The 26,237-nt window shown below is 40.4% G+C and overlaps 1 protein-coding gene across 1 annotated transcript; it reads left to right on the top strand.

Annotated features, from left to right (window-relative positions):
• Positions 1-26,146, top strand: LOC108702488 (zinc finger protein Aiolos-like). The gene is made up of 8 exons (XM_041578568.1): positions 1-335; positions 10,350-10,403; positions 10,736-10,861; positions 16,103-16,363; positions 17,414-17,581; positions 18,093-18,203; positions 20,651-20,776; positions 24,237-26,146. Exons 1-8 carry the CDS (start codon positions 329-331, stop codon positions 24,917-24,919), a joined length of 1,536 nt encoding a protein of 511 aa, XP_041434502.1. The 5' UTR covers positions 1-328; the 3' UTR covers positions 24,920-26,146.
• Positions 26,147-26,237: the final 91 nt, after the last annotated feature.

A 26,237-nucleotide genomic window follows, 5' to 3' on the forward strand; every position in this document is an offset into this window, starting at 1 on the left:
ATGGTAACAACAAAGCGTTTTATTCAACTTAGGCAACTAAAAAGTATCAACCTCAGGGAAAGTCTGTCACACAGAACGTATCTCGATTAATCTTTCCCTTCAGGCGACTATAACTTATTGCAAACACAATAAAAGCCAACAGCTTTGCTCTGACACGAGCCCGCCCGCCTCCACTCCCCCTTCCCCTGAAGCGTGTGCTGTCACGTGACGCCTCATCCCTTCTCGCTGTAGGAATCTCCCGCCTGCCAAGCTATTTGGAGACTGCGCGGCAGGAGAAGCACGTGGGACAGAGCGCGGCGGAGGGATTTTTCTTGGGAAGAGTCCCACTATGGCAGGTGAGAGAGCGCGTTGAAAAGAATGGGCGGGGCATTGGGGCCGCGCGTTATCCCTAAGGGAATCCTTCCGCGCTTGTTAGAGTTGTATTTGTTACTTTGCCGCAGGAGTTTATTAATTTTTTGTTAAATAAAGTTGCCTAGTCTCAGTGTGAGAAATACATCATTAAACGTAGTGTTATATTGGGGCTTTTATGTTTTATCTGGGACCTTGTGGCTTTCAAAAATCCTGTCACCAAATGTCCTCACAGGCTGTGGGGACTGACTGGCACTTGGCACTGGCAGTTTTGTGTTTGTTCAGAATCACTAAGGGCAGTTAAATGAATATGCAGTGGGGCAGTAAATATAAGGCTGGAATCAAGTGTTGGGTTCGTTTACATTGAGTTTTGTGGAGAAATTTCCGCCATTGTTAAATCTGCCTCTCAGGGTTAGAGTAGACCTGAATTACGGTACCAGTCGCTATTTCATAAAGGCATTATGTGAGTGTCCCCTTGTATAAAGCAGCGTTTATGCCCCTTCCTTATGGTGGGGTTTGCTTCCCCTTTATATTCCTGTGTGCTTGAATGTGTATTTAATAGCGCCAGTCACAATGCTTCTTATCCACATGAAATAAATACCTTCATTACACTCGCCACTGTGTGGCCACATTTAGCTTTTCTTCACTTTACCAAGCAGTGAAAACAAATCCCAACTCAACCATGGTATGGTATAACTAAAGGGCTACCGGTATGGTATAACTAGAGGGCTACCGGTATGGTATAACTAGAGGGCAACAAGCTACCGGTATGGTATAACTAGAGGGCAACAAGCTACCGGTATGGTATAACTAGAGGGCAACAAGCTACCGGTATGGTATAACTAGAGGGCAACTAGCTGCCAGTTTGGTATAACTAAAGGGCAACAAGCTACCGGTATGGTATAACTAGAGTGCAACTAGCTACCAGTATGCTATAACTAGAGGGCAACTAGCTGCCGGTTTGGTATAACTAGAGGGCAACTAGCTGCCGGATTGGTATAACTAGAGGGCAACTGGCTACCAGTATGGTATAACTAGAGTGCTACCAGTGTGGTATAACTAGAGGGCAACTAGCTGCCAGTTTGGTATAACTAGAGGGCAACTAGCTGCTGGGTTGGTATTACTAGAGGGCAACTAGCTGCCGGTTTGGTATAACTACAGGGCAACTAGCTGCCGGTTTGGTATTACTATAGGGCAACTAGCTACTGGTATGGTATAACTAGAGAGCAACTAGTTACCAGTATGGTATGACTAGAGGACAGCAATTATAGAATAATTAGCTGAAATAGAACTTTATGTAAAATGGCATTCCCATATTTCTGAACTATCCAGATAATGGTTTTCCAAATACAGAAATGGGATCCTTTATAGGCTGTTTAGCCTATGGGGGACCTCCTGTGTGTTTTGCTAAGTTTTTTTAAGTCGAAGGATTTTTTGGGAAAATCGTACGATCGTATGATAAAATCGTTTGATCGTATAATAAAATCGTTCTAATCGTACGATTTGAAGTACGTTCGGACTATGATGGGAATATGATCGTACGATGTATAAAATCCTCCGACTTCAAATTCGAAGTTTTTTCTACTTCGAAATTCGACCCTTGATAAATCTGCCCCTATGTGTATTTCTGAGATTTTTCAAAATCGAATTACTAATCAAACAACAGAACAGTATAACCAGGACTGAGAGGGTACTTTGTTTACAACATCATTTACAGTCAGATTCGTTGAGGTCACGGAATTCGATGATTTATTCCTGAATATTAAAGTCTAGAGCTGACCGTATTATGAGCAGTGGGAAAAGCTGAGGTTCTCGCTTTTGTTTCCCTAAATGATTTCACTTTATTCATTTCTCTCTCCTTTCAGATTGTGCAAATGCATTTTCACTGTTTCTTGAAGACAATCTTTTCATCTATTATCTATCTATCTGTAAATCCATCTCTGCGTTCTTTCTTTCAATTATTTGGAACCCTTTTTTTCCTGTTTTCCGTCAGTTTCTTCGGCCTCACTTTCTTCTCTCTATGTTTTTGCTTATCTGATATCCTTCTTCCTCTTTTCTCTTTTTTGCAGTGCCTATACTGTCACCCTCATTATGTCTTTAACCTTCTCTTGGGCTGGTTCTACCCCTTTTTCATCAATCCATTCTGTATGCCAAACCTTTCTTATTAACCTGCCTCTTCTATAGGTGTGTAGGGTAAATAAGTCAATCGGAGGAGCCGTTTTTACTGCTCAATCTTCTCTTTCTGTGTACTTTTGATAATATTTAGTCTCGCCTAAAACGGAATCACTGATAAACTGATGTTACAGGGCAGATAAATCTTCTGTATTTGGTTGCCAAAAATTATGAAACAGTGATTGTATATAAGATAAGAAAAGTGGAACAAAAAGTTAACGTTCAGTGTCAAACAGCAGCTCTTTACACATTGACCTAAAATGTAACACTTCTGAATTCTCTCCCATAAACTATGGCGACAGGATGGAGCATAACAGGGGTGGTAGTGTGGCATTTTCTGTAGTGTCTAAAAATACATACTGTTAGAGTGGGCTTCGGGGGCGGTTAACCAAAATCGAAAGGGTAGTAGAGCACTTGCTTGGTGCCTTCTTTTTGGGCTCAGCATTTTGCTTTTTGCTGTGGAACAAAGACCACGCATAAGTGGAGTAAAGTTTATGGTAGAAGCTTGTAAGGCTAAGAAAAAAAAAGCATTTTACTGGCCATTAGATCAATAATAATTTTTAAAGTACCAATTTATTTCACAGCACTGTACAGTAGCAGGGCATATACTCATAGCATAAATTATGTATAAATACTGATCGATACAACAGTTAAGAAAGTCCCTGCTCTTTAGCCCTAAATAATGACTAAATAATGATACAGATAAATAATATCAATACTAATTATTGCGCTACTTTAAAGCCATTGACGCACAAAGAGATTAGACGCTCCGTGATCAATCTCCAATAGTGCAGCAGGCGACTAATCTTCAAATGCTTTCCTTCTGGCAATAATGTAAATCGACTGCAGGAAGACATAGGAGTCACTGAGGCTTTCCAAAGTTGTCCTGAAGTTTCCTGCCAGGAGGGCGTGATTAAGAGCCCTGCCTGTATCCGAAATAGATAGAAGAGATCCACACTTGCGCTAAAAGTTGAATTGTGACTTCCGGCACATGCTGGGCATACTTGTGGACACGTTACACAGATAAATGTGAAAAGTGACTAAAGAACATAACCAAGTTTGAGAAAAACTGGAAAATTGGGCCTTCGAATCCCTGACCCCAACATTGGTCATCAGTAAAGCCTTTAATTACTCACAACAAATGCCATTTGTTACTAGAAAGGCACCCAACCAAGATCTGGCCCTGTCATTCCATTTTCATCACTAGTTTCTTGACTTGAAATCCATCCTAGTCCCAATAGAAGTGGATAGATAGTAATTGGAAGTATTAGTTGATCCGAGTGATTATTAGGCAGTTAATGCTTATGCAACCTTGATGTGATCATTCTATGGAGACGTTTGGTTCTGGTGGTTATTTTTACAGAATTGAACAGCTGGGAAACACTTTCTTCCTGATAAGTTCTCTAAACACTTCATTCTATGCCGAATCTCTTATGAAGATAGTAAGTTTCCCCTTTCTACTCGGCACCTAGCCAGTTCTGGTGGATGCACCTGCAAAATACAGCAGAGAATGACGTTCTGAACCCGGCAGCTCTTATAGTAACTGGTCTATAAAACCATGGAGATACTGAAAGTAAGAACACATATAAGAACACATATTTCTATATAAAATAGGGGTTTTTTTTTTAACAAGAAATACTTTATATAGATATATTAGTTGGATAGCTCAAATGTAAAAATATTTTTCCTTCTTCTTACTTTAAAGTAAATATTGCATATGTTTGAAATATGTTGGGGCGTTTGTTAAAATGCACAGTCCTTGTTGGCTACCTTCCCTTTGTCCCCATTCACACAGTAGACTTTTTAACCAAATCTCTAAATAAACAAATTGTATTACTCCAACATGAAAATTAAATTTAAGTGAATTTAAACATTGAGTCTGATTTTCTTGTACAAGAGAATTGTAGTTTGCCATAAGAGTCTACTTATTTCCATGCGTATAGAGCTACTTGCGACCAGTCTTACTTTCACTTCAAGTTCACACACCTACAGACTAGTCTGAGAAGCACAAAAGTGTCAGGAATAAGCACTACCTGTATGATTAAAGCTGGTAGGATTTAGGAGTCAATTTTTCAAAAATCGAGAAAAAAATGTAGCTAGATTACAACAAAAAATGAATCTCTCACAGAATGAGATTTCTTCAGTTTTTCAATTTTTCCATGGGCCTTTTTGCTAAAAGAATTTAGGAGCGTAGAACTGAAATCCAATCAAACCAGTGGGCACATTAGGGTATGGCAATTTTTTAATCACACCACTTACCGGCAAATTCTTCTCGAGTTCTTGAGAAATTGTAGAGTTGCTTTGTGGGAACCTTTTGCAACATGATTTTCTTGGGCAGCTTTATTCAATGTGTGAACAAATTACAAATACCCATGAACAAAAATGACTAAAAACATTTTACAACATTTCTCATTCTAGAATTTTAGGTCTGGTAAATTACAGGCGTACCTTATTCCACATATACCAGTATTAGTGATGCTGTTTGTATGTGATTTGTCAGTGGAACATTCTCTGCTTGGAGAAGGGTTCTTAGTGGGTGTCCAAAAGGTTCTCTATTGGACCAAGTTTTATTCTGTTTATTTGGCTTGGGATAGGGCAGTGTAAGCATATTATCTGTATTTGTTGATGACATAAAACATTTCTGCCCAGGGAATTCCATCCACAATGTGGCATTCTTGCAGGGAGCGCTGGGTAGACTGGACAAATCCATAATGGAGAAGCAATTCCAGGCAGCAGCGGGGCAAACAAAGTATTCTTCTGGATTTAAAGGAATATCAGTTCATGGGAGGAGAATAATATTCTTCCTCTGTAGAGAGCACTGGTATGGCCCCAACCAAGTCTGGAGGGCCCATGTTGCTGTGACAACATTCTTTTTCTTAATGGCAGAACTAGGTTCTGTGTGTGTGGCTTGTGCACATATAGGCTTACAACCTGGGAAATATCATTAGGAGATGTTAAGTGACTCAAATTATGAGATGGATCAAAAGCTTTTACTGCGTGACTGTTGTTCTTTCCTGTTGTTTTCTATTTGCATCAAAGGGTCTGCAAGGACCAAAGCGCTGTTCATTGCTCTGGTAAACACTTGTAAATGGCACAGCAGGCTTGCAAAGGATCAAGCTGAATTGAAAAGTAAAAAAATAAACCTTGAATTTGTGCACAAATGTAAATTCCATAGTTTTTCTTCTGTGAATCTGCTGAAAGTTATGTTTTTAGCAGAGTTTTTGAGCAGATCTTGAGTTATATCAGCCATGTGTTGGTATGATACATTTAGCGCATCCATTATTTTATTAATGGCTGGGAATTAAATATTGCACTTTTATATCTAATTTATCATTTTCTAATTTCTAATTTTACATTTTAGACAATGCCTTGGTCCTTGGTAATAAAAGATCAGTTTATAAAACTTGGCTTTGCAATTGTCAAGTAGGTAGTCTGCATGTGTAAATTCTACCAAGAATATTCAAAGTGAAAAAGTTGGTACACCACAGAAGTACTTGTGTCTATTGTCATACTGCACACAAAGCATGTAGCAGGGCTACCAGATTGCCTGTGTAATGAATGGGCTTTTTTTTAGATTGCATATGAAGGGGAGTATAACTTATTGAGCAAAGCACAAAATGAAAGTTCTTGTGCTGAGATAATGTGAAGTTGAAGTCGCACAATTAGAGATAACCGGAAATTATTAAATTAACTAGTTTGTTCTACTGACTGAAAGGAATTAGCTTGATAGTTTATAATATTATCTGATATAGGTATATCGCAGCTGATGGTTCCGGTGATATTTTCAAACGTGCCCAATCGATATACCAACCCATTTCCTTGGTACAAAGATATCACCTGAGATCGCCCAGCATACACATACCAAATATTGCACAAAACAATGTGTTCAGACCTTGCCAAGCAAGCGCATCTTATTGCATATGGCCAGCTTACTAGGATACAAATAGACGAGACAATTACGGAATAGAAGCATGTGGTTACAATTACATGTTTGCAGTAGGCAACAGGGGGTGGGCAAAATATCAAAATCGTCACTTTTTCTTGTGCCTAGCCCTTACAGGAGTGTGACTGTGCTAAATCATAAATCAAGTGCAAGACATCAAAGAAAGCAATGGAATCCTATTTCATTGATGGATATCAATCAGTTTTTTCACTAGACTCACACTCGTTTTTGGGAAAAAAATGCACAGGCTAGGGAAACCTTGTCTAGCACCACCACCACCTTACTTGACTTTCCTAGGCATTCCTTGTAAGCTGGCCATACACTGCCAGAGATCCGCTCGATAACAAGGTTGCCAAATGGGTAAATGTGGGCCTGATTTGGCCATGCACATGCTGGGCCAAATTGGGCTGATCCATTTGTTTGACCGAGGTAATGATCAGCTCATACAGATTGCCTACCGGTACATCAGAGAAGGACGGCATCAACATGCCTATGTAGTCCTTGGTGGACAGGAAAAACTCACCTGAATGATATCAGCAAAATATACTATATTGCACAAGTCTATGTAAGGGGCTAATTATGCCAATATGTTACGCTCCCCCTGTGAGTTAAGCTTTCCCTGTCCTTTAATGCCTGCCATAAGTAGCAGGTAAGTACAGGGCAGTCTTGCTCCTTACCTCCCACTGATTTAATGAATCTTCGAGGACGCAAATGTGTCTGAGAACACTTCAGCTGCTTCTTAATCTATTTTTCATTTGTTTTCAGTATCAGGCACATTAAGTTGTTTTGTGGTTTTATTTTGATCTGAACAATGTACAATACACGAGTCAAAGTGAGTGCAAGTTACAGTGAGTCATTGCTATTGATCTAAAATAGTTTGAGCAGGTGGAGCAGCTTCAAAAACCACATTACATAAAACACAAGTCTATTTACAGCAGATACATTATCTCTCAGTAGGTTACAGAAATATTTTCAAGCTTTCTCCAGTCTGGATGAGTGTTTTTCTTATCCTTATACTTAATAATAACAGTGAGATACAACATGGTATATTTAAAGCTTCACCCATTTTATATCGTGCTCCTTATACATGCATTGTGCCATAATCTGAAGTCCCATGTGTTCCACACTTCTCGATTAGGACCCCACTTGTGACCATATACTCCACTAGTTAAAAGGTGCCTGAAGATCTCTAGCTGTCCCTGCTGTAATTGTGGGAACTCTTATACACCCCATCCAACAACTCTAAGAGAACATGTACTACATTCCAGATAGCTCTGTATATAGAGTTATATGGTTGCTCACCAATTCCTTCAGCTCCTTTTCAAGTGCAGCATTTTACACAATTTTCTAGTCATATTCAAGCATATAAGGGTTATTTGGTTATAAGACAGGTACTTTTTTGTACTATGAGAGGAAACAAGAGCACCAGGAGGGAACTAAACTCCATGGAGATAGTGTTCGACTATGTGAACATTCAGGTAATTTGCCCCATGTGTGGTTGCACCCCTTCTTGTTATGCTTCTGCATTATATCAAGTTCTCTTATTGCAGCTTTTGAAGTGCACTTCTCTGGTCAATGGTTCCTGATAATTGATTCCTGGCAAGATATTCCTACATAACACACATGTGCACACCCTTGTCAACCTGGGCCCAACTTGGCCTGAGAGTGAGAAGGGACATTTGAAAACCTACCCTCTAGTCTAGGAGGATAACATTAGATGGAGAATGTGTTCGGCACATACCAATGAATGGCAGGTGGACACTGGTAGACCCTGCACTGAAGTTGCTCTATAGAAACCTGCACCTGACTTGAGCCATATGCTGATGAGTGTGCTTCAACGCAACCCGCCAAACCCATGGGAATCAGGCTAGCCAGAAATTCACTGTATATCTATGCATGTATACAAATATACTGTTTTAAGGAACTGTATGTTCCCTTTTTTAAGACAACACATAATAAAACATATGTGCTTGTACAGAACAGAAAGGAAGCCATTTAGCAATTTCATCACAAGATACTGTTGACTTATAGTTTAGTAACACCTGGATGACCTTCAGTTGCTCAAAGTAGGTATTTCTACAGATTGACTTGATCATTAACTGCATCATTTTTGTCTGTTGAGTAGCAGATTATGGTTTGGAAAGAAAGTTATGCTATACTGCCTATATCTTATTTGCCATAGGCTGTTGTCATAAGCATCATGCAGACACTTCAAGTATCAAAAACATTCAATAGATTCAGTAGTACCTCCATAGACAGTACTGTGCTGTATCATAGTTCACTCCTGATGTTACAGCATATTCTCTTCAATATTCAAGGTAAAACTGGGAATCCCAGGAAACCTATAGCAAAAAGCAGAAGTTGTGCTCACCTCTGAACCTTTGAAACCATTAATTGGGTGGTGCAATGAGGGTGTGACCACAAAATTCACACAAACAAAACAGGTCCTCTGCACTTGCCCATTATCAAAGACATAATGACATTCTGTGCACGAAGCAGCTAAAAAATATGAAAATTGCTTCTTTTTTGGAAGAGAAGATGCAGCCATAATACAAAGAAGAAGTGATTTTGTTAATCATCCAGCTAATATGCTTTCACCTCCTCTTTCCCATGACTTTCTGTGTCCATCACCTACTTAAAGGTGTAGTGTAGTGTAATTCCGTGTGATCAAAATAAAAAATATATTCTTAGCAGTCAAAGTGAGTAAAAGGTTCATATGAGTCACAGTTTTCAAGTACTCTTATGTGAGAAGGTGGGGCCTCTTGTGAAACCACAATTACATAAAGGACAATTCGAGTGTGTATTTACAGCAAATGTGACAATTAGGGAAGAAATGCGAGAAACTTTCTGCCTCTCATTTTGCATAATGTATGTGTGTGTATATAAAAGCACTTGGCCATTGACTTTGTTGAGTTTTGTAAATGTATTGTGATATCGATGATTTGTAGTAGTTAACTGTGGTTCTAGCCTATTTTAATTTGGTGCGTCTTTACTCTTGTGTCAGATCATTATATGTGTATACTTGTAGTTATGACGTCTCTGTACCTTCACCGTTTCTGTATCTACCTTGCCTACTTTGCCCACAGAACTTAAAATCTAAAACATTTTGCTTTTTTGTGTGCACATGTTCTATTTCTGAATATCCATACTGGAGTTTTGTTAACACGTATGTTACCGAAAGTCCTGGATGTGTTTTTGGTAGGACTTTAAAGTGTACTTATAGTTGGAAGCCTTTTTGGCTGTTTTTGTGCAACTGTGTTGTGGTATTTTTACACTGCATTGAAGAGATTCCGGGGGCTTTGCAATAAAGTGTTAGTAATCCTGGGCAAACGTTGTTCCTTTTATTACATAACGGTTGTATTTTACAGGAACCTACGTACATACAGTCAACTTGTTTTTCCCCAGATGAGTTTTTCTGTGTAGGCACGGCACATATGAAACTCTTGGATTTCTTTCCACTTGAGTTTTTCTGTGTAGGAATGCGCTGTTTGAAACGTCTTTTCTTTCTCATGTACAATTTTCTGTTGAGGCATAAAGTATCTCTTGGGAATTTTTGTAGCTGAGTTTTTCCACCAAGTTATGCACTTTATAAAACTTTTGGATTTGTTGTCCGAATATGTAGGTACACAGTTTCCAGGTTTCTTAACATCGTGGGTAATAGTCTTTCTCCCCCTCACTTGCTGCTTCAGCATTTCCATTTTAATAGGTGAAACAGTATAACCTGGACTTATTTCTGGTTAACACTAAACTGGAGTATAGGAGCTCTTATTTTGATATCTACTGATATTGAAACCAACTCACTAGATGCCCCTCTAGGCTCCAATTGTTTGTTGTTGGATCTCACAGTGTAATTTTAACTAAATGCTTATTTATGTGTTTTTTTTAGACGCTGATACAAGCAGGGATTCTATGAGTTCTCAAGAACAGCCAGAACCTGCAGGTAACCTCATTCAAATGAAGATTTGCCTCCAACATTACATTAAATACTTTTACTGTTTATCCAGTAATATGATTAAAACATGCTAATTTTAAATCTTAAGTTTTTGAAGGGTGCAATCAAAATTAAATTCCTTAAGATAATATTGATGTACCAGACATTCTATCGGTTGCCAGAAGGCCTCCTCAATAGACAACATTATAAATGCCAAGGTTGCCTGTGAAAAATCTTCCATGTTTCATTTGTCAAGATCAGTAAAATCGTATATTTTATAAAAGTAAATTCCATTTGAATTCATTCACAATGTTATTCAAGCTCCCTCATCTTCTTTCCAGATCTGACCATTTGCTCCACAAAAAGAAATCAGGAGGACGACATAAACAATGAGGGTTTTCAGCAGCACAAGGAGGACTCAAAGCACATGGATCAAGTGCCCCCTCAGGGAGTTTTGGAAAATGGAGGTTAGTTTGCAACACAAAGATATTTCTGTTTGTTCACTGAAATGCAAGGTGTGAGCAAAGGAAATATAAATATAATAGGTGAGTCCAAGGAAGGTTATTGTTAAACAGAGAATATGTTCTTGGGTTCTGAAAGCTGGAGTGTTTTAGAACTGATCGGGTTGGCCAGACACATATATTGGAGTAGACCTTCCTTAGGAAGTTGCCATTAGCAGGATATTTAATTGCAAATAATTGCTGGAAGCTCAATTCTTCTCCCAGTGCAGTAAGGGAGAGACAACTTGCCTGGAACTCCAAGTGGGGCCTGGGCTGCTGTCCCATCTTTGCAGGGAGCAGAAGGAGCCAGGGGGACCCCAAAGAATCATTATCTGGAATGAGTAATAGGGTGATCCGAAACAAATCTATCTTTATTACCGCCAGGGATCTGTGCATACTTTTTGCTCTGTCTATAAATGTAAGTAGGTTGGATGCCCTGTGCACACCATTAGCTAATATTTACCTGGCTACTCTGTGTTTGCATGGACTTATTAAAAGGGTACTCAGCAGTTTTTCTATTTCTGTATGTTTAGAGAAATATCCTGTGATCATGTATTCAACAAATTAGAACAGCATTTGTGTCAGAGAGATAAAATAAGTTAATAAAGTGGCCCAACTTGCATAGCTATGAAAATGGCACATTCTTTTTCCTATACTTACTGAGAAAAATACTCCAAAGTTACATATATACAGTATATATAATTTCTAAAAAACTTGAACTTCACCAGTCCACTATCAAGCAAATTGTGTACAAATTGAGGCAATTCAATACCATTGCCTATTGTAAAGCATTTGCTCTACACAACATAGAAATAGGAAGTACCAATGTTCTCTCCATATGGAACCCAGAATCCAAAGGTGAATGTCATAGAGGCATATGCCTGAATAATGTTCCAGTTAGTATAGTTATTGGTCAGTTGTAAGCACTGCCACGTTGGGCATATTTGAAACAGTCATGTAAATCAGTAAAACGAGAGGCCCTATTCTCGTAACTCATACATTAAATTTCCCAGTTTCAGCTTTTTTGTCATCTGATATTCAAAATTAATATTGATGTTTCATCTCTGTGGAATATCAGAAATAACATAATCCTGAGTTAACTCATACTCCTTGTTCATGAATTAGTCTCAGACCAAAGGGAATGTGTTGTTTCCGCTAAACCTATTAAAGAACGATATTAGCCTGTCCTGTTCTTTCTGTAGCATCAGCTCTTCTTGCCACAAGCCACTCATATCTCCTCATCTGCTGTGGTTTAGGACGCTCATTTTTCAGACGTTTCCACCCACTCAAAGACTGCCACATCAATGAGTGCCTGCCCCTGTGTCTTTGGTGGCCTAGATTATTTTGCCACCCATGACTACAGTGCCTATTTAGTTCAAGAAAAGCTGCTTATTAAACCATTAAGGAATAAAACCACAAGGTAGATGATAATCTTCCAATTTAGGATTTTATGAACACTTCCAAGATAATTTATCAATGTCTTCAGAGGCATGATGTGATGATATTTCATGGGATCACTGCATTATAACTATATTATATATAAATGATATCATACCATAAAACAAACGGGTAAGCAATATCAACCTTACTAACCGTGCCCTGTTATTGGAAAATTGTATTTTGCTTCACTATGCAACAAGATCTTCCCTTTTTTATATTGTTAACTTGTAGGTTGCACAATGCATGTCTTCCCTATTCTCATGTATTCCCCCCATTTTAACTTTTTTAAAGTGTTTAAAATATAAGGCAAGTAAGCTTAATGTGCCAAACCTACTTTATCAGAACTGTGTTTTAATCACCCCTTGTCAATGACCAATGCTGGTTAAAGAGTAAGAACAGATACTGTAGCCCAGTGATCCCCAACTAGTAGCTCGCGAGCAACATGTTGCTCACTAACACCTTGGATGTTGCTCCCAGTGGCCTCAAAACAGATGCTTATTTTTGAATTCCTGGTTTTTAGGCAAGTTTTGGTTGCCTAAAAACCAGGTGTACTGCCAAACAGAGCCTCTTGTAGTCTGCCAGTCTACATAGGGGCTACCAAATAGCCAATCACAGACCTGTTTGTCATCTACAGGAACTTTTTCATGCTTTTGTTGCTCCCCAACTCTTTTTGCATTAGAATGTGGCTCACGGGTAAAAAAAAGGTTGGGGACCCCTGCTGTAGCCTGTCCCAGAGACTATTGTGCTTCTTCTGTAGGGTGGTTAAGTTTTAAACACTATCAAAAAGTTCCTGTACCTATACTGCAGCTGTTACATGCTTACGGCTCAGATCCTAGTTTTTGTTTCAACAGAAACTCAAACCATATTGGCTAGAGATCCTACAAACTTCAGGCAGGGTGCAAAGTGCAAAATACATATTCAAAGCACAATGTTTTCTGCATTGGAGTTGGTGCATGAAAGCAAAGTTATTTGTCCTCCCAAATGAAGCAGAACAAGGTGTCTTTTTCTATGAACATAGTGCTGCCTTCATTCGTTTGTTCAGTTGCACATGTTGGGGTGCACAAGCTTAACTACAGCATTGCACTTTCACTTAGTGGCTTATGGTACGCAATTGCTCCATCTTAAGGTTCAAAGCAAAGTCCACTCCGAGATCCCAAAGGCTTAAGTGCTGTGGTGATTGATCCTACGGACTTGAGACTGCAGGATATTAAAATAAGACCTCCTTATTTAAAATCCACTGTTTACATCAGTGCAGAATTTTGGGCCCCAAAGAGGTGTCCATACACAGACTGTTCCCTACAGTACTCCAACCAGTCCCCCTGCAGGCCAAATAATGGGCCAATGGCCAATGGCCAATGAATACGTTCTGTTAGAAGAGATAGGCCTCAGTCCACTAGGATTTCAGGATATCTGTCGGAACAGCCTCCTGACATGGTTGGGCAGTATGGTCAAAATCGTCCAAATTGCCTGACCATATCTGAGCATGTATGCCCAGCTTTTTCATGATTAGCAGTGCTTGAGATAAAAGGACATGGAAATATACACTCAAATGCAAAAATTTTATTTTATGACAATGTATATATTTATTAAACCTGCTAATCACCTATTCGGTGCAGGAACATAAAATAAGAATATGAAAAAAAGGGATGATGATCCATTGAATCTCTGGCCCATAGTCACCCCTGTGAAGCCAGATGTAGAAGACCACTCTGCCACATAAAATAAAGTGTCTTCTGTTTCCCTCCACAAGATGCAAGATAATTGGCCAGAGTGTCAGAATATAGCTATTCCACTCTTTTTGAGAGCGTGCACTCTCCTGCTGCACTTGCTCAGCCCGGGAAGCGTGAGCTACAGCTCTGCCTTTGTTCTCTTTGACTCATAGACAGAAGCCTAAGCATCAGGATGTGGTAATTGCCTTGGTGTGGCAGCGCCGAGTTCTCAGCAGCCTGCTCTTATACATAACGTGTCCAAGGAGTAGCAGTGGGTAGAGGCGGTAGATATTTGTGGGTTTTTTAAGAGTCGAGGTCCCTTGTTGGGTTTCTTATCTTGCAGAGTTCTGGTTTTCCCCTATAGTTGTATTCTCCAGGAATAAGGCCTTCTCGAAATGAGGTGGTCAGTGCTGTTCTGTTGAGGGATGGGGGTGTCTAATTGCACAGCCCAAATAGCATGCAAGATACAATTGCTTTATTAGACAAACATATGTATTGAATTACCACCTCTAAACCAGGGATGGGGAAACTAAAATGAATCATTATGTGTAAGTTTCTGTATATTTGTTTTAATATATTTTCTCTACAAAATGATACATTACTTGTCTTCTGCACACACTTGTTCAGAGCTCGGTTTAGTGCTCAGGACAAATATCCTCTCTGCTTTATATTAATCATAAGTGATTTCCGGGGATAGAGTTGGGCAGGATACGGTTACACTGATTCTCCAGAGGTTCATCAGCTCAATAAGCAGAAAACTCATCAGCTTATCAGGCCAACACATCACACCCACTAAACATCTATTCAAAGGACTTCCTAGGAAACTTCACTGATAGTAGGTCTGGTGACTGGCAGGAAAAGCTGCTACTGATTTAGAGATACCCGCGCTATTACTGGTTTGCCATGAGATCATGTCACGCTTATGTTTTGTGGATCTCTAGAATGGGTTGAACTTTAGTTTCCACCATCCTTGTAGAAACTGCCCAAGTTGGCTGAAGGTGCAGAACTTGGATATTGAGCAAAAACTGTGGGCATGGGCATTGCCTATGTATAAACTGTATGCTTGTGTGCTTACACAACAATGATGAAGTGCACACACAATTTACTAAATACAGACAAGCACAGACAGTAACATAAATCATTTTCATTATAACCTTGGCCCATGGGTGGTTAGTAAGTGTCTTGTAAGGACCCATCTCCAAAGTAGGTAGGGTACTAAGAACTCAGAAGTAATTCTATTGATTGTCGGGTGGTCCCTCACTCCAAAGGCATCAGGGCTCTATCCGACAGAGTCAGTGGCACCGTCCAAGCCACACAATATCCAAGGTAAAAGCAAAGTTCACTCTGGAGAGCCAACATGTTTCGGACAGACATGTCCTTCATCAGCACCTGATGAAGGACATGTCTGTCCGAAACATGTTGTGTTTGAATAAAGTACACTGAATCTAATTTGGCTCTCCAGAGTGAACTTAGCTTTTACCTTGGATATTGTGTGACTTGGCTCTCCAGAGTGAACTTTGCTTTTACTAAGAACTCAGATCTATCCCCCCTTATATTCATCAACAGTTTAGAAGACGTATTACATTCAAAAATATGATGTATTAGCTTTGTCTTTTATCTGTGTAGCCAAGAACATGCGAGACATGATGTATATTTGAAGTTGTATGTCATTTAATGCAATTGCATAATAACCACTCAATTTAGCAAGGATTTACAATTTGATAGCTTGGAGTTGAAAGACATATTTACCAATTTTATATTTTTTAGAATATGTACCTCCAAAATCCTCCAAAAAATATTTCTGGGGTCAACTTACTAGTAGGGTCTTTTTGGAACTGCAGTGTAAAGTGTGCTGGTTTCTGGAGTGGTACTTTGAAATTATCTGCTATCTTCGGTGTGTTTTTGATTTATACGGCAGAAATTGCCATAAAACGATACATATTTGGTATTGGTGTGGTCCAGTAGTTATTTTACAATAAACATTTATGAAGAGAGTTCCAGTTCTGCCAATAAATATAACACCCATAGCTGAGTTCTTTGATTTTCTGTATACGTGCAGAAGATACGGTGAGGATCAAAGATGAATTCTGCTCTGTCAACAAGGAATCAATGGAGGTGGAATCCATGGACCCCCCAGAGAGAACAGACGTTGCATACGACTATGGCTCCGACTGTGCTCCGTATGATAGCATCCAACTGGCAAGACAATCTGCTCCATTTGATATGAGCAGGCCTGGCCTGGCAAAATTATACTGTGACATCTGTGGGTTGGCCTGCAACAGCCTCAATGTATTATTGGTACATAAGAGAAGCCACACTGGTAACTATTCCCACTCACACAGCTGCAACAGTCTAACTCTTATCTGGACCCAAGTGGGGATACTGCTCAGCGCTTAACCCAGAGCTACAGCATCAGTGTTGTATGTAGAACCTTTTCTTGCTAATTCCTATGTGAATATATATATATTATATGCTTCTGCCTTTGTCATTGTGTCTGTGCTTCTGCTTATATCCCTGTGTGTGTGTCATTGTGTGCCTCCAACTGACAAACTACAATTCCTGGCATCAAGTAAAGGTGTAATACAGGTAGGGCAGCCATCGGGGGGGGGACAGGGGGGAGAGTTGTAGGGGGCCCCGAGGGTAAAGGGGGCCCGGCCACGCCACACTTACTTGATCAGTCGGGCCCCCCATCTTTCTGAGAGCTGCTGACTTCGGGAAGGCATGGACGTTTAAGGGGCCCTGGCTATCAATTTTCTCATAATGTGGGGGGGGCCCTGGCCACCAATTTTTTTCTCTCATGTGGGGTCCTAGCCACCAATATTTTTTAATGGGGGGGCCCTGGTCACAAATGTTTTTTTATGGGGGGCCCTGACCACCAATATCTTTTTATTTTTTATTAACATGTGGGAACCCTAGCCACCAATATTTTTTTTGTTTTTTTTACTGTGTGGTGGTGGGCGGACCTGTGGGGTGGGGAGGGTGTACCTGTAGGTGGGGCTTACAGTGGGCACAGCCCAGGGGGCCCAGGAAATGTTGTCGTATGGGGCCCTGCGATTTCTGATGGCGGTCCTGAATACAGGCATAAAGGTACTCTACATTTCCAAAACAGTGGGGGCTCAGTTGGATTTCTGGTGAGCTGTTTTCATGCTCATATATTTATCGTTTTCCTACACCACAGTTCTTTATTTTAAATAATGTACAATTACTTTGAAAAGTATTATAACACCAGGCCAAAGCAGCAGCACTCTCGGGTCTACCTTGACTTCATTGCTTAATGTTGTGCTGCTCCTTGGCCTTTATTTAGCTTCATTGCTTCACGTGATGCTGAATTTGGGACATACTCCCTAAGGACGTCACTTGCATATTGCAGGAGAGCGACCGTTCCAGTGCAATCAATGTGGGGTGTCCTTCACCCAGAAGGGGAACTTGCTCCGACATGGCAAGCTACACACCGGGGAAAAACCTTTCAAATGCCATCTTTGCAGTTACGCTTGCCAAAGACGAGATGCACTCACTGGGCACCTGCGCACACATTCAGGTGAGAATCTCGCACTTATCAGAAAGTAATGACCGACCAATTACATTTCCCCTAGTCCAGTAACTCATAGCAACTGTGCTGGAATGAAGCTACCAACTGGTTGTCAATCAGAATGGGATACTGATACAGACACCCGATAATAAGAAATGCACCCAGTCAGTTCACTCTCAGGCGTGAATCTCACACGTTCCGCACTGGCATGAGTGTGAGAGAGCAGACCACATGCCTCCTCTGTACAGTATACTGTATATAGTCCAAGGTAACGTCTTCAACCGTGGGCAGATTTATTAGATACCCAACACTGTTGTCACTTTCTTTCTATAGAGGTGGCAACTGAAATGTTGAACAAATCCACTTTTCCATACCTGGCTGATGAGTGCTGTACTTTGGCCTAAACCAAAAGGTGTTGTTGAGAAGATGGCTCTGTCTACAGTATATACATATTAATTCATTATTATCCATTTCTAAATGTATTTATGTTTCAGATTTAGATCTGTTTTATTTCCTTCAGTGGAGAAGCCGTACAAATGTCAATTGTGTGGACGCAGCTACAAGCAGCGCAGTTCCCTGGAAGAGCATAAGGAGCGTTGTCGCATTTACCAGCAGAACCTCAATGACTCTGGTGGGTTCCATCTCTGATTATATCACCAGCCTGATACCTACCTGCATGCTTTGCCCCCTAACAGATCTAATTGGTTCTCTGCCTCCTTTGCTTTCAATGTATGGTAGGAATATTACAAATATTGCATGCATGCTGTACAAAATTGAAGTTTTTGACTACAAAGGAAGCAAGAATGAGTTTTCACACCATATCAGATCAAAATCCCTCTTTACAGATTCAACCACTGACAGTAACAGTCTGCTGGTAGAATATTTATATATATACAGATATCCTTCCTATCTGAAGAGGCTCTTTCTGAAGCTTTTTCTGTAATAGCGCCTGGAAGAGTTGGCTGAGCCGCTGATAATGATCTCGCCTGTTCGCAGTCTATTCACTGTAGTCTCCTCGTGCTGCTGTAGTGTTTCAGCGCTCTTCCTTAACTGACCACAAATGCAAAGGGACAGGAAGCAATGCCTTCCATTAGACAGCGAGGATACCCGTGCGCTCGCCTTGAATAGACAGAGAGCAGAAAACCTCAAAACCAGCTCAGTGGAAATTGTGACAAGAGACAGAAAGTGGTCTCAGAAGAGAGGCAGCAGGTGTCCTTTACGTTGCCAACAAAAGAGTCAGGTTAGACAACAAAGCCTTTCTGATAAATACAGTTACATTTTCTATACAGCAGGATACTCAATAAACCATAGAGCAGTGGAAATGGTTTTTTTTTTCTGGAGTGAAGAATCACAGGAAGTGTATAATTTTAGCAGAAGCCAGTTGAACACTCTCTCCCTAAATGTGTAGTTAAAGCTGTAAAGTTTGGTGGAGGGATGAAAAGTCTGGGGATGTTGTTCATGGTTCCAGTAAAAGCAAAACTGCTGCTTAGAATAGCATTCTTAAAAAATCTCTGCTTCCTACTTTGTTGCAACAGTTTGGGGAAGACTCCTGTTTCAGCACAATAACCCCCCCCCCCCATGCACAAAGAAAGGTCCAGATAGGAGTGAAATAATTGACTGGCCTGCACAAAGCCCTGACCCCAGCCCAACTAAACACCTGTAGGATGAATTGGACACCAACCTTAAGCCAGACCCAACATTAGTGCCCAACCTCATTAATGCTCTTGTGGCTGAATGGAATCAACTCCAACCAGCAATGTTCTATATTCTAGCGGGAAGCTTTCAATTAAAAGTAGAGTAATGTGGCCATCCTACATACCCATACATTGCCAACCAAGCAGACCTTTCCCCCTATACACCCACTGAAGCAATAAAGGTCATTTAGGCCCCTAGGGGATTACAATGACCTGAATAGGGGCCATTTGATTTTTCCATCAGATTGAGGACCACATTGGCTTGTTGATCTGGTCCTCAATCCATCTGGAAACTCAAAAATGCCCGATTGTCATCTGGTTGATTTTTGGCCTAATAGTTGGACAGGCCTGTCTTAAGGACCCAAATCAGCAGCTAAGACCTGCCCAGAAAAGTGAGGACCAAATTCATGGTTATATGCGTGGTTGTAGAATAGATGTAAGGAAGGTGCATGGATACACTGGACAGAATCATCAAAAAAATGCTATTTATTTGTAAAAGCATCTAGTGGGAATCCCTCAGTAAGAAGGAAAGATGTTTGCCCATTGCAATATGCAATATGTGGCCAAAGCCGGCCATAGACACAAAGATAAAGTTGTATGAATCGACCTTGGTGATCAGTCGTTTATTCAATGGAACAGGTTAGAAAATTTCTGTTGGCTAACAATAATTTCTCTGCATGTATTGCCTGACAATATCAATGGGTGACTTCTATTGAAGTGTCACTTCTATTACTACAATTGCTGTCACAGCCAGAACATTGTCTGATTTATTCGTTTACTACTTTATTTAATCTGAGTGGTTAGTGGCAGGTCAGAAGATTGCGACGTACAATCGTTCGTTGGATACAAGGGTAAAATCTGCACGTCTATGGCCAAGTTAAGGCAGAACAAATACATCATGAAACTTTTAAAGTTCAAGAGGTATGGACCTCATATGATGTGTAGAGTTCCTTTTAGTTTCATAATGTAGACAATGGGTAACCTGTAGGTGTGTATCCTATGGGGTTGCAGTGGGTGCAAGGAAGTTAATGATGGATTCATGTCTTGTAAGCTCTGCTGGTGACTTCATATCTCTTTTTTATTCAGTGAACTTCCTCCCTGCAGCAATTGCACTACTTCTTCTTGCCCACAGAGTTAATATACATTTTTGGCATCTGGCTCCTGCTCTCTGTTTCTAAATGAAGTGTCTGAATGATGTTCAGTTGACCACAAATTAACTTCAACCTCACTGGCAAAAAAACCGCAACCTTTACTGCGAAGGCTTCACAGACTCTGACAGTTATTTTAGAGGGTCTGGGTCTCAAAGTCACTTCTGCTTGTGACAAAAACAATTCCTTTTTCTCTCTCTCTCTTCCCCAACCCCCCCCCCCATACACACACACAGTAACAGCAGCAAGTGAGGAATCCCGGCCGCCCAAGACAGAGATGGGGAGTGAAAGAGCTTTGGTTCTGGATCGGCTAGCCAACAACGTGGCCAAAAGGAAGAGTACAATGCCTCAAAAGTTCATCGGTAAGATACAGTTTTCATTTTATTCAGCAACAAAGGCAGAATTTACATTCCTTGCTTAAAATAAAAAAAATGTTGGTCATTAGCAGGTAGTTACCATGTCCTAGCTACCAAGTCATGGCTCACATTTCTCCCCATCTTCCATTCATCTTCCCCACCTTCTCCCCAGGGTGAATTTGCCTTCAGGGTTTCACAACCTCTTTCCATTTCTTGATAGGCAGTGAACTAGAGCCGATAGTTTGGGACTTGCTCCGATTAACACGGCACCCTGTTGTGTATGTTTGTGGTGTGTGTGGAGGGCGTTGATGGGGAACATTTCACACTGGGTTGACAGAGCATGAATTGTAAAAGGGGAAGAATCTCCAGCAGCCAATGGCAGCTGCACAAGTGTATCTAACCCAAAGGGCTAAGATTTACTATCACTGACGCCATGCCCCCTTTAATTATTTACTGGATGGTGCACGGTGCATGGATCCTGATGTATGTGCGTGTGCATGTGAGGAGAGGTACATTGAATACACAGGGTATTAGGAACAGGTGACAGATGTTTCCTGATTTGTATTTGGGGAAAATTGCGTTTATGTAAATATACCAGCAAAAGATATATGTGTGTCCTCTATTAAATGTAAGATATATGATATATATATGTATATGTCCTGGGAAATGCTGTTCATACCGATGAAATGGAAGGTAATACATCCTACTTTTAGTGTTTTAAAGGACAAGGAAAGCAAACAATACATTGGCCACCAGTAGCTAATATCAACTCTGTACCCACATTGGAGTGCCTCATAATTATAAAACTGCACATCTATTGCTTAAAAAACACAGTGGTGCCATTTATTCTCTGCTCCCACGTCTCCCTTGGTCAGATGCCCATTACCGTGCAGTTTCCAATACGTAACTTTGAAATATTACTACTAATAAACGGTGCCACGGCTGCGACACAGTAAATACGAAAAGAAAAATAGTTGAAGAAAATAAATGACTCTAAAGTTACATTTTGCTCCCCGCCTTTGTAAAAAAAACGATGAATCTCATTATTTATAATTTTTATTTATAAGGGGTGACTTCAAAACGCTGTTGTGATCTCACAGGTCCCAAAGTTCGAGGTTTGAGAGATGAATCTGCTCTTTATGTTTCGGGTTTGCAAACCATAGGAAGGGAGTCAGCACAAAGGGCACCATTATCTCAATGAATGGTTTTCGGTTGTGACTGTATGGGTAATGCATGAAAATTGGGGCCAGCAAGGATTATTTAGCATTGAAAAAACAGACACCAAGGGTAGGAGTCACAAAAAAAATTATATTGTAGGGTTAGGGTTAGGGTAAGGGTTAGAAATTGTCTAAAGATGAATTTCATGGCATGCTTTGTGCCCCATAGTGCTTGTGCTAAAATAATTCACACCTATTGAAATTGCCAGTCCCAAAAGGTTTGCATAATGTCCCATGTGCTTTCATTGACTGGAGTCACTTTACTACTACTACACCTCACATTTGATAGCTTAACCTCCTTACTAAATACTTTAGATATTGGTTGCTTTGGCAGCCCAATTTGCCCCTGTCATGAAATGAAACTAAATCAGCTTGGGTGCAACTAAAGCTTTACTGCTAGTCATGGAGTAAAGGATCAAAGCATAATAAAGAAGAACCACTTTCTTACCTGGGGGCACGGATATAGGTCAGCTGTAGAAATAGCTGCAAACATTCTTGAAATATGTGTGCGGTTAGTGGATCAGATTCAAACTCTGGAGGTGGATAAAAACCATGACAATGAGGGAGGCAAAAAGACATTAATCTAATATTTCCCCCCACATTGCTGACTTGCTACTTAAAGAAAGGTAGGAGTGTAATGAATTTGCTGACAATGACAAATTGTGCTGTTATATGGGGTATATTAGTGACAAATTATGGTTGGAACCTGCTCAGTGATGGATTAAACCAGTCTGGGGTGCTAGATGGTCGCCAAAACATAGAACTCCTCTACTGATCATGGTGGTCCACTCACTTAAGTTTATCATGAATTAAAATGATGTATATCTTAACTGCAACACCAAGCTGGTGGGTCCCCTTACATTTCCATCTTAATGGGGGCGACCACGGTGAAGAGCAAAGGAGACTGACTTTGTGTGTGTATTTTTAGCAGGTACAAGATACGATATGTGTATCTGGCTTGTTATTTGTGTAGGCAAATTAAGGGTCAACCACATTTCTTTACTTCAAGAATGACCCCAAACATACTGGTGGTAGGGGAAAATCGAATTTGTTTAAACACGTTTATATAAAATATGCAATGACAAGTAAATATCCAAGATGGGAACCCAGAGAAAGAAAATATTTTAGGACGTCCATGACAATGGGTTGCTGGGATCTGTGTCATGGCTCCTGCTGTCCCACACCACACAGTAAGGTTTTTAATCAAAGATGATTTGATAGGGGGGTGCAAGGGACCCCATTCCCTCACATAGACCACAACACCATCCTTTGCTCTAAAGTGCAGGGCTTTTTATACATGTTCAGTTGCCTCCACCATTTGAGCAGATATCATGAGGTTCTTTGGAGGTAGTTAAGAAATCTTACACATTGTCACTGATGGTGGATAATAGATGGGGTGGAAACTCTGAAGGAATAATTCCCTGACAATTCATTACATTAGGAATAAATGACAGTGTTTAGCATCCCGTGGAAGGTTGATCTATATGCAAAACATGAATTCCGATAAAGCAGATGTGTGTTTTCGCCGCGCTCATCGGTTTCTTACCTTTAGTGATGGTTCCTGAGGAAAAAGCCTTTTGTTCACATGATGATTCATTTGTACTTGCTGAGGGATGCTCAGGTCTCTAAGAGTGAGAGGGCGTATCTGTGTTATATCAGATGAGACAGTCACTCCAGAGTCAGCCATAGAATTCTGTTCTACAGTGACTCACAGGCATGAACATGTGCAAACTCGGGCCTTTGTAGATAACAATCTGCTTCTAAGCACTTCAATTCAACACTCATGTCTAACTGCAGAGTCCAATGGACCATTAGGGTTACCCCCTATGCACCTTAACTTAAATGGAAGCACTGCCCCGAACTGGATGAGCACTAAGGCACAACACTTTTAAACTTGAGGCAGGGGCTGTCAGAAATGACCACTGGCCGATTAGTCCAAATGTTGTATAAGACTACAGAAGTACTGTGGAACTTTATAGAGACCTTTGGGACTGGAGAAAGAACAATTGCATCAAATGCTAACCTGAAACTGCCATCCGAATCAATAAACCTGCATAGAGCAAACAAAATGAAACTAAATTCACAATAATACAAAAGGAAACAAAATATAGTGGTCCTTATAGCTACCACTGAAATAGGGAGAAGCAAGAAGGTGTCAAGTTTATAAATGTGTCATAACTGTGCTGTAAGTTCTAATGAAGTGTGTGAATGTTAATATGTTAATTCAGTATGGCTCTGTGTGTTCCCAGGACTGAAGCAACCATGCTTTGAACTTTCCTACAACGGTTACTTGTATGATAAGGAGCATGACATGATGGCAGCAAGAATAATGGAACAAAATATAGGAGGCACCATGGCCTATTTGAACCCTGAAGTCTTACGTCCTATGGTGCACACGCCATCCATTCCCACTGCTGAAATGGTGTCTGTTATTAGCAGCCTGTGCCCAGTGCCTCTCACACGCATGGAGATACCTAATGGCCACTTCTCTGGACATCTCATAAAAGAGAAGAGTTCGGTGCCTGAAAGGGTTGGTTCCCCTATCACCAACGCTCAGGACTCTACTGATACTGACAGCAGTCATGAAGAAAGGTCCTCCTATCCCACTAACCTAACTGTTACTTCTATGCGATCAAGCAGTGTAGTTGAGCCACCCAAACAGATCTCTAGAGCCTGTGAAAACACCAAGCCAACTGGGCAGTTCCAACGAGACCATATTAGGGTGCTCAGTAAGGAAGGCTGCCCCCTGGGGGTGTACCGCTGTGACCACTGCTGTGTTCTTTTCCTGGATTACGTCATGTTTACTATCCACATGGGATGCCATGGATTCCGAGACCCCTTTGAGTGCAACATGTGTGGATATCGCAGCCAGGATCGCTATGAATTCTCATCCCACATTGCCCGGGGGGAGCACCATCTGGGAATGAAATAGCATATTTTTAAAGTGTATATATTTCCAAGACCAAAACAATGATAAACTGGTTCTGAAAATGGGCTTGTTCCTCACTGTTCAAAGCAGCTCCGTGTACAGACTAAACTTCTAGGTTTTTTTCCATCAGATGGAGATCAGTTGTAAAAATGGGGTATGCCTTAAAGACATCAGGGCCCCTCTAAGTTCAATATAAAGACTTAACTTCTAGGTTTCATCTACCAGATGGAGATCAGTTGTTCATGTGGGACATGCCTTAGAGCAGACAAAGGGCCCCTTTAAGCTCATATCGTGGTTACAGATACATACAGTAAAACATGGCCACCATGATTTAGTCTTAGAGATATCCAAGCAGAAAAATAGCATTTTTTGTTTCCAAAACTCACCCTGACTGTTCCTCTGAGCCTCAAACCCCACCATCACACACATGAACACTTCCAATTGTACTGGATCTGTCTATGGTAACCCCTTGTGTTGTAAAGGAAAATGTTGTAATGTAAAGTCATGTTCAGAAGTGGGAGATCTTTATGTGCTTGGATTTATCAACTGGATATTTTGTGGAAAGTCAAGTTATACCTGCATAGACTGAATAAATTGCTACATAACTCTTCAGGCGTGCACCACAGAATGGCCAAAGTCCTACTACTGTATAACAGACTGGTTAAAGGGGCAGCCCCTTGTTCAACATGACTTTGGTTGACAGGACTTGTAACTCCTCAAATCTATTATTTTTCAGTTCTTAAGGGGCAAACTGGAACTAAAACTACTTTCACTTTGCAACCTGTGCTTCTTGCAGGCAACTGTGAGAGGCGGAAAGAGTTTTTTTAATCCCCATTCACAGACATGTATTGACTTCTGCTTATCTATAAACCAATACACATCAATGGGGGCCAGGCATGGGGGTGGTTACTCAGATCTGTATTTAGACAAAATAAGCCAATTCCAGGAAAAAGGGAGCAGGGGAAAGTGTAAAACAACACCGTGATTGATTAGTGCTTTATAGTTAGAATAAGAATAAAATATGGAATTTGTCTTACAAAAAAGAATACATTTTCAGTAGGTTTATTTATTTTGCGGATGTTGAAATGAAGACGTGTACAGATGGGCACTTCCCCTTTAATGTAGCATTTGCTAAACCTCTTATGTTTTTCATGTTTTAGGATAAGAACAATAAAGATTTTGTGCGATTTAAACTTAAATTTGTTACATACTTTATTAAAACATGCATAAACACCACACTGTACATATCTGTTGGTTTTACGGCTGTAATTATATCATTGGATGAACTTTGTTGCTGTGCTCTATAGACTATACAGGTGCA

The sequence above is a fragment of the Xenopus laevis genome, chromosome 9_10S, assembly GCF_017654675.1.
Source record: "Xenopus laevis strain J_2021 chromosome 9_10S, Xenopus_laevis_v10.1, whole genome shotgun sequence".
NCBI lineage: Eukaryota > Metazoa > Chordata > Amphibia > Anura > Pipidae > Xenopus > Xenopus laevis.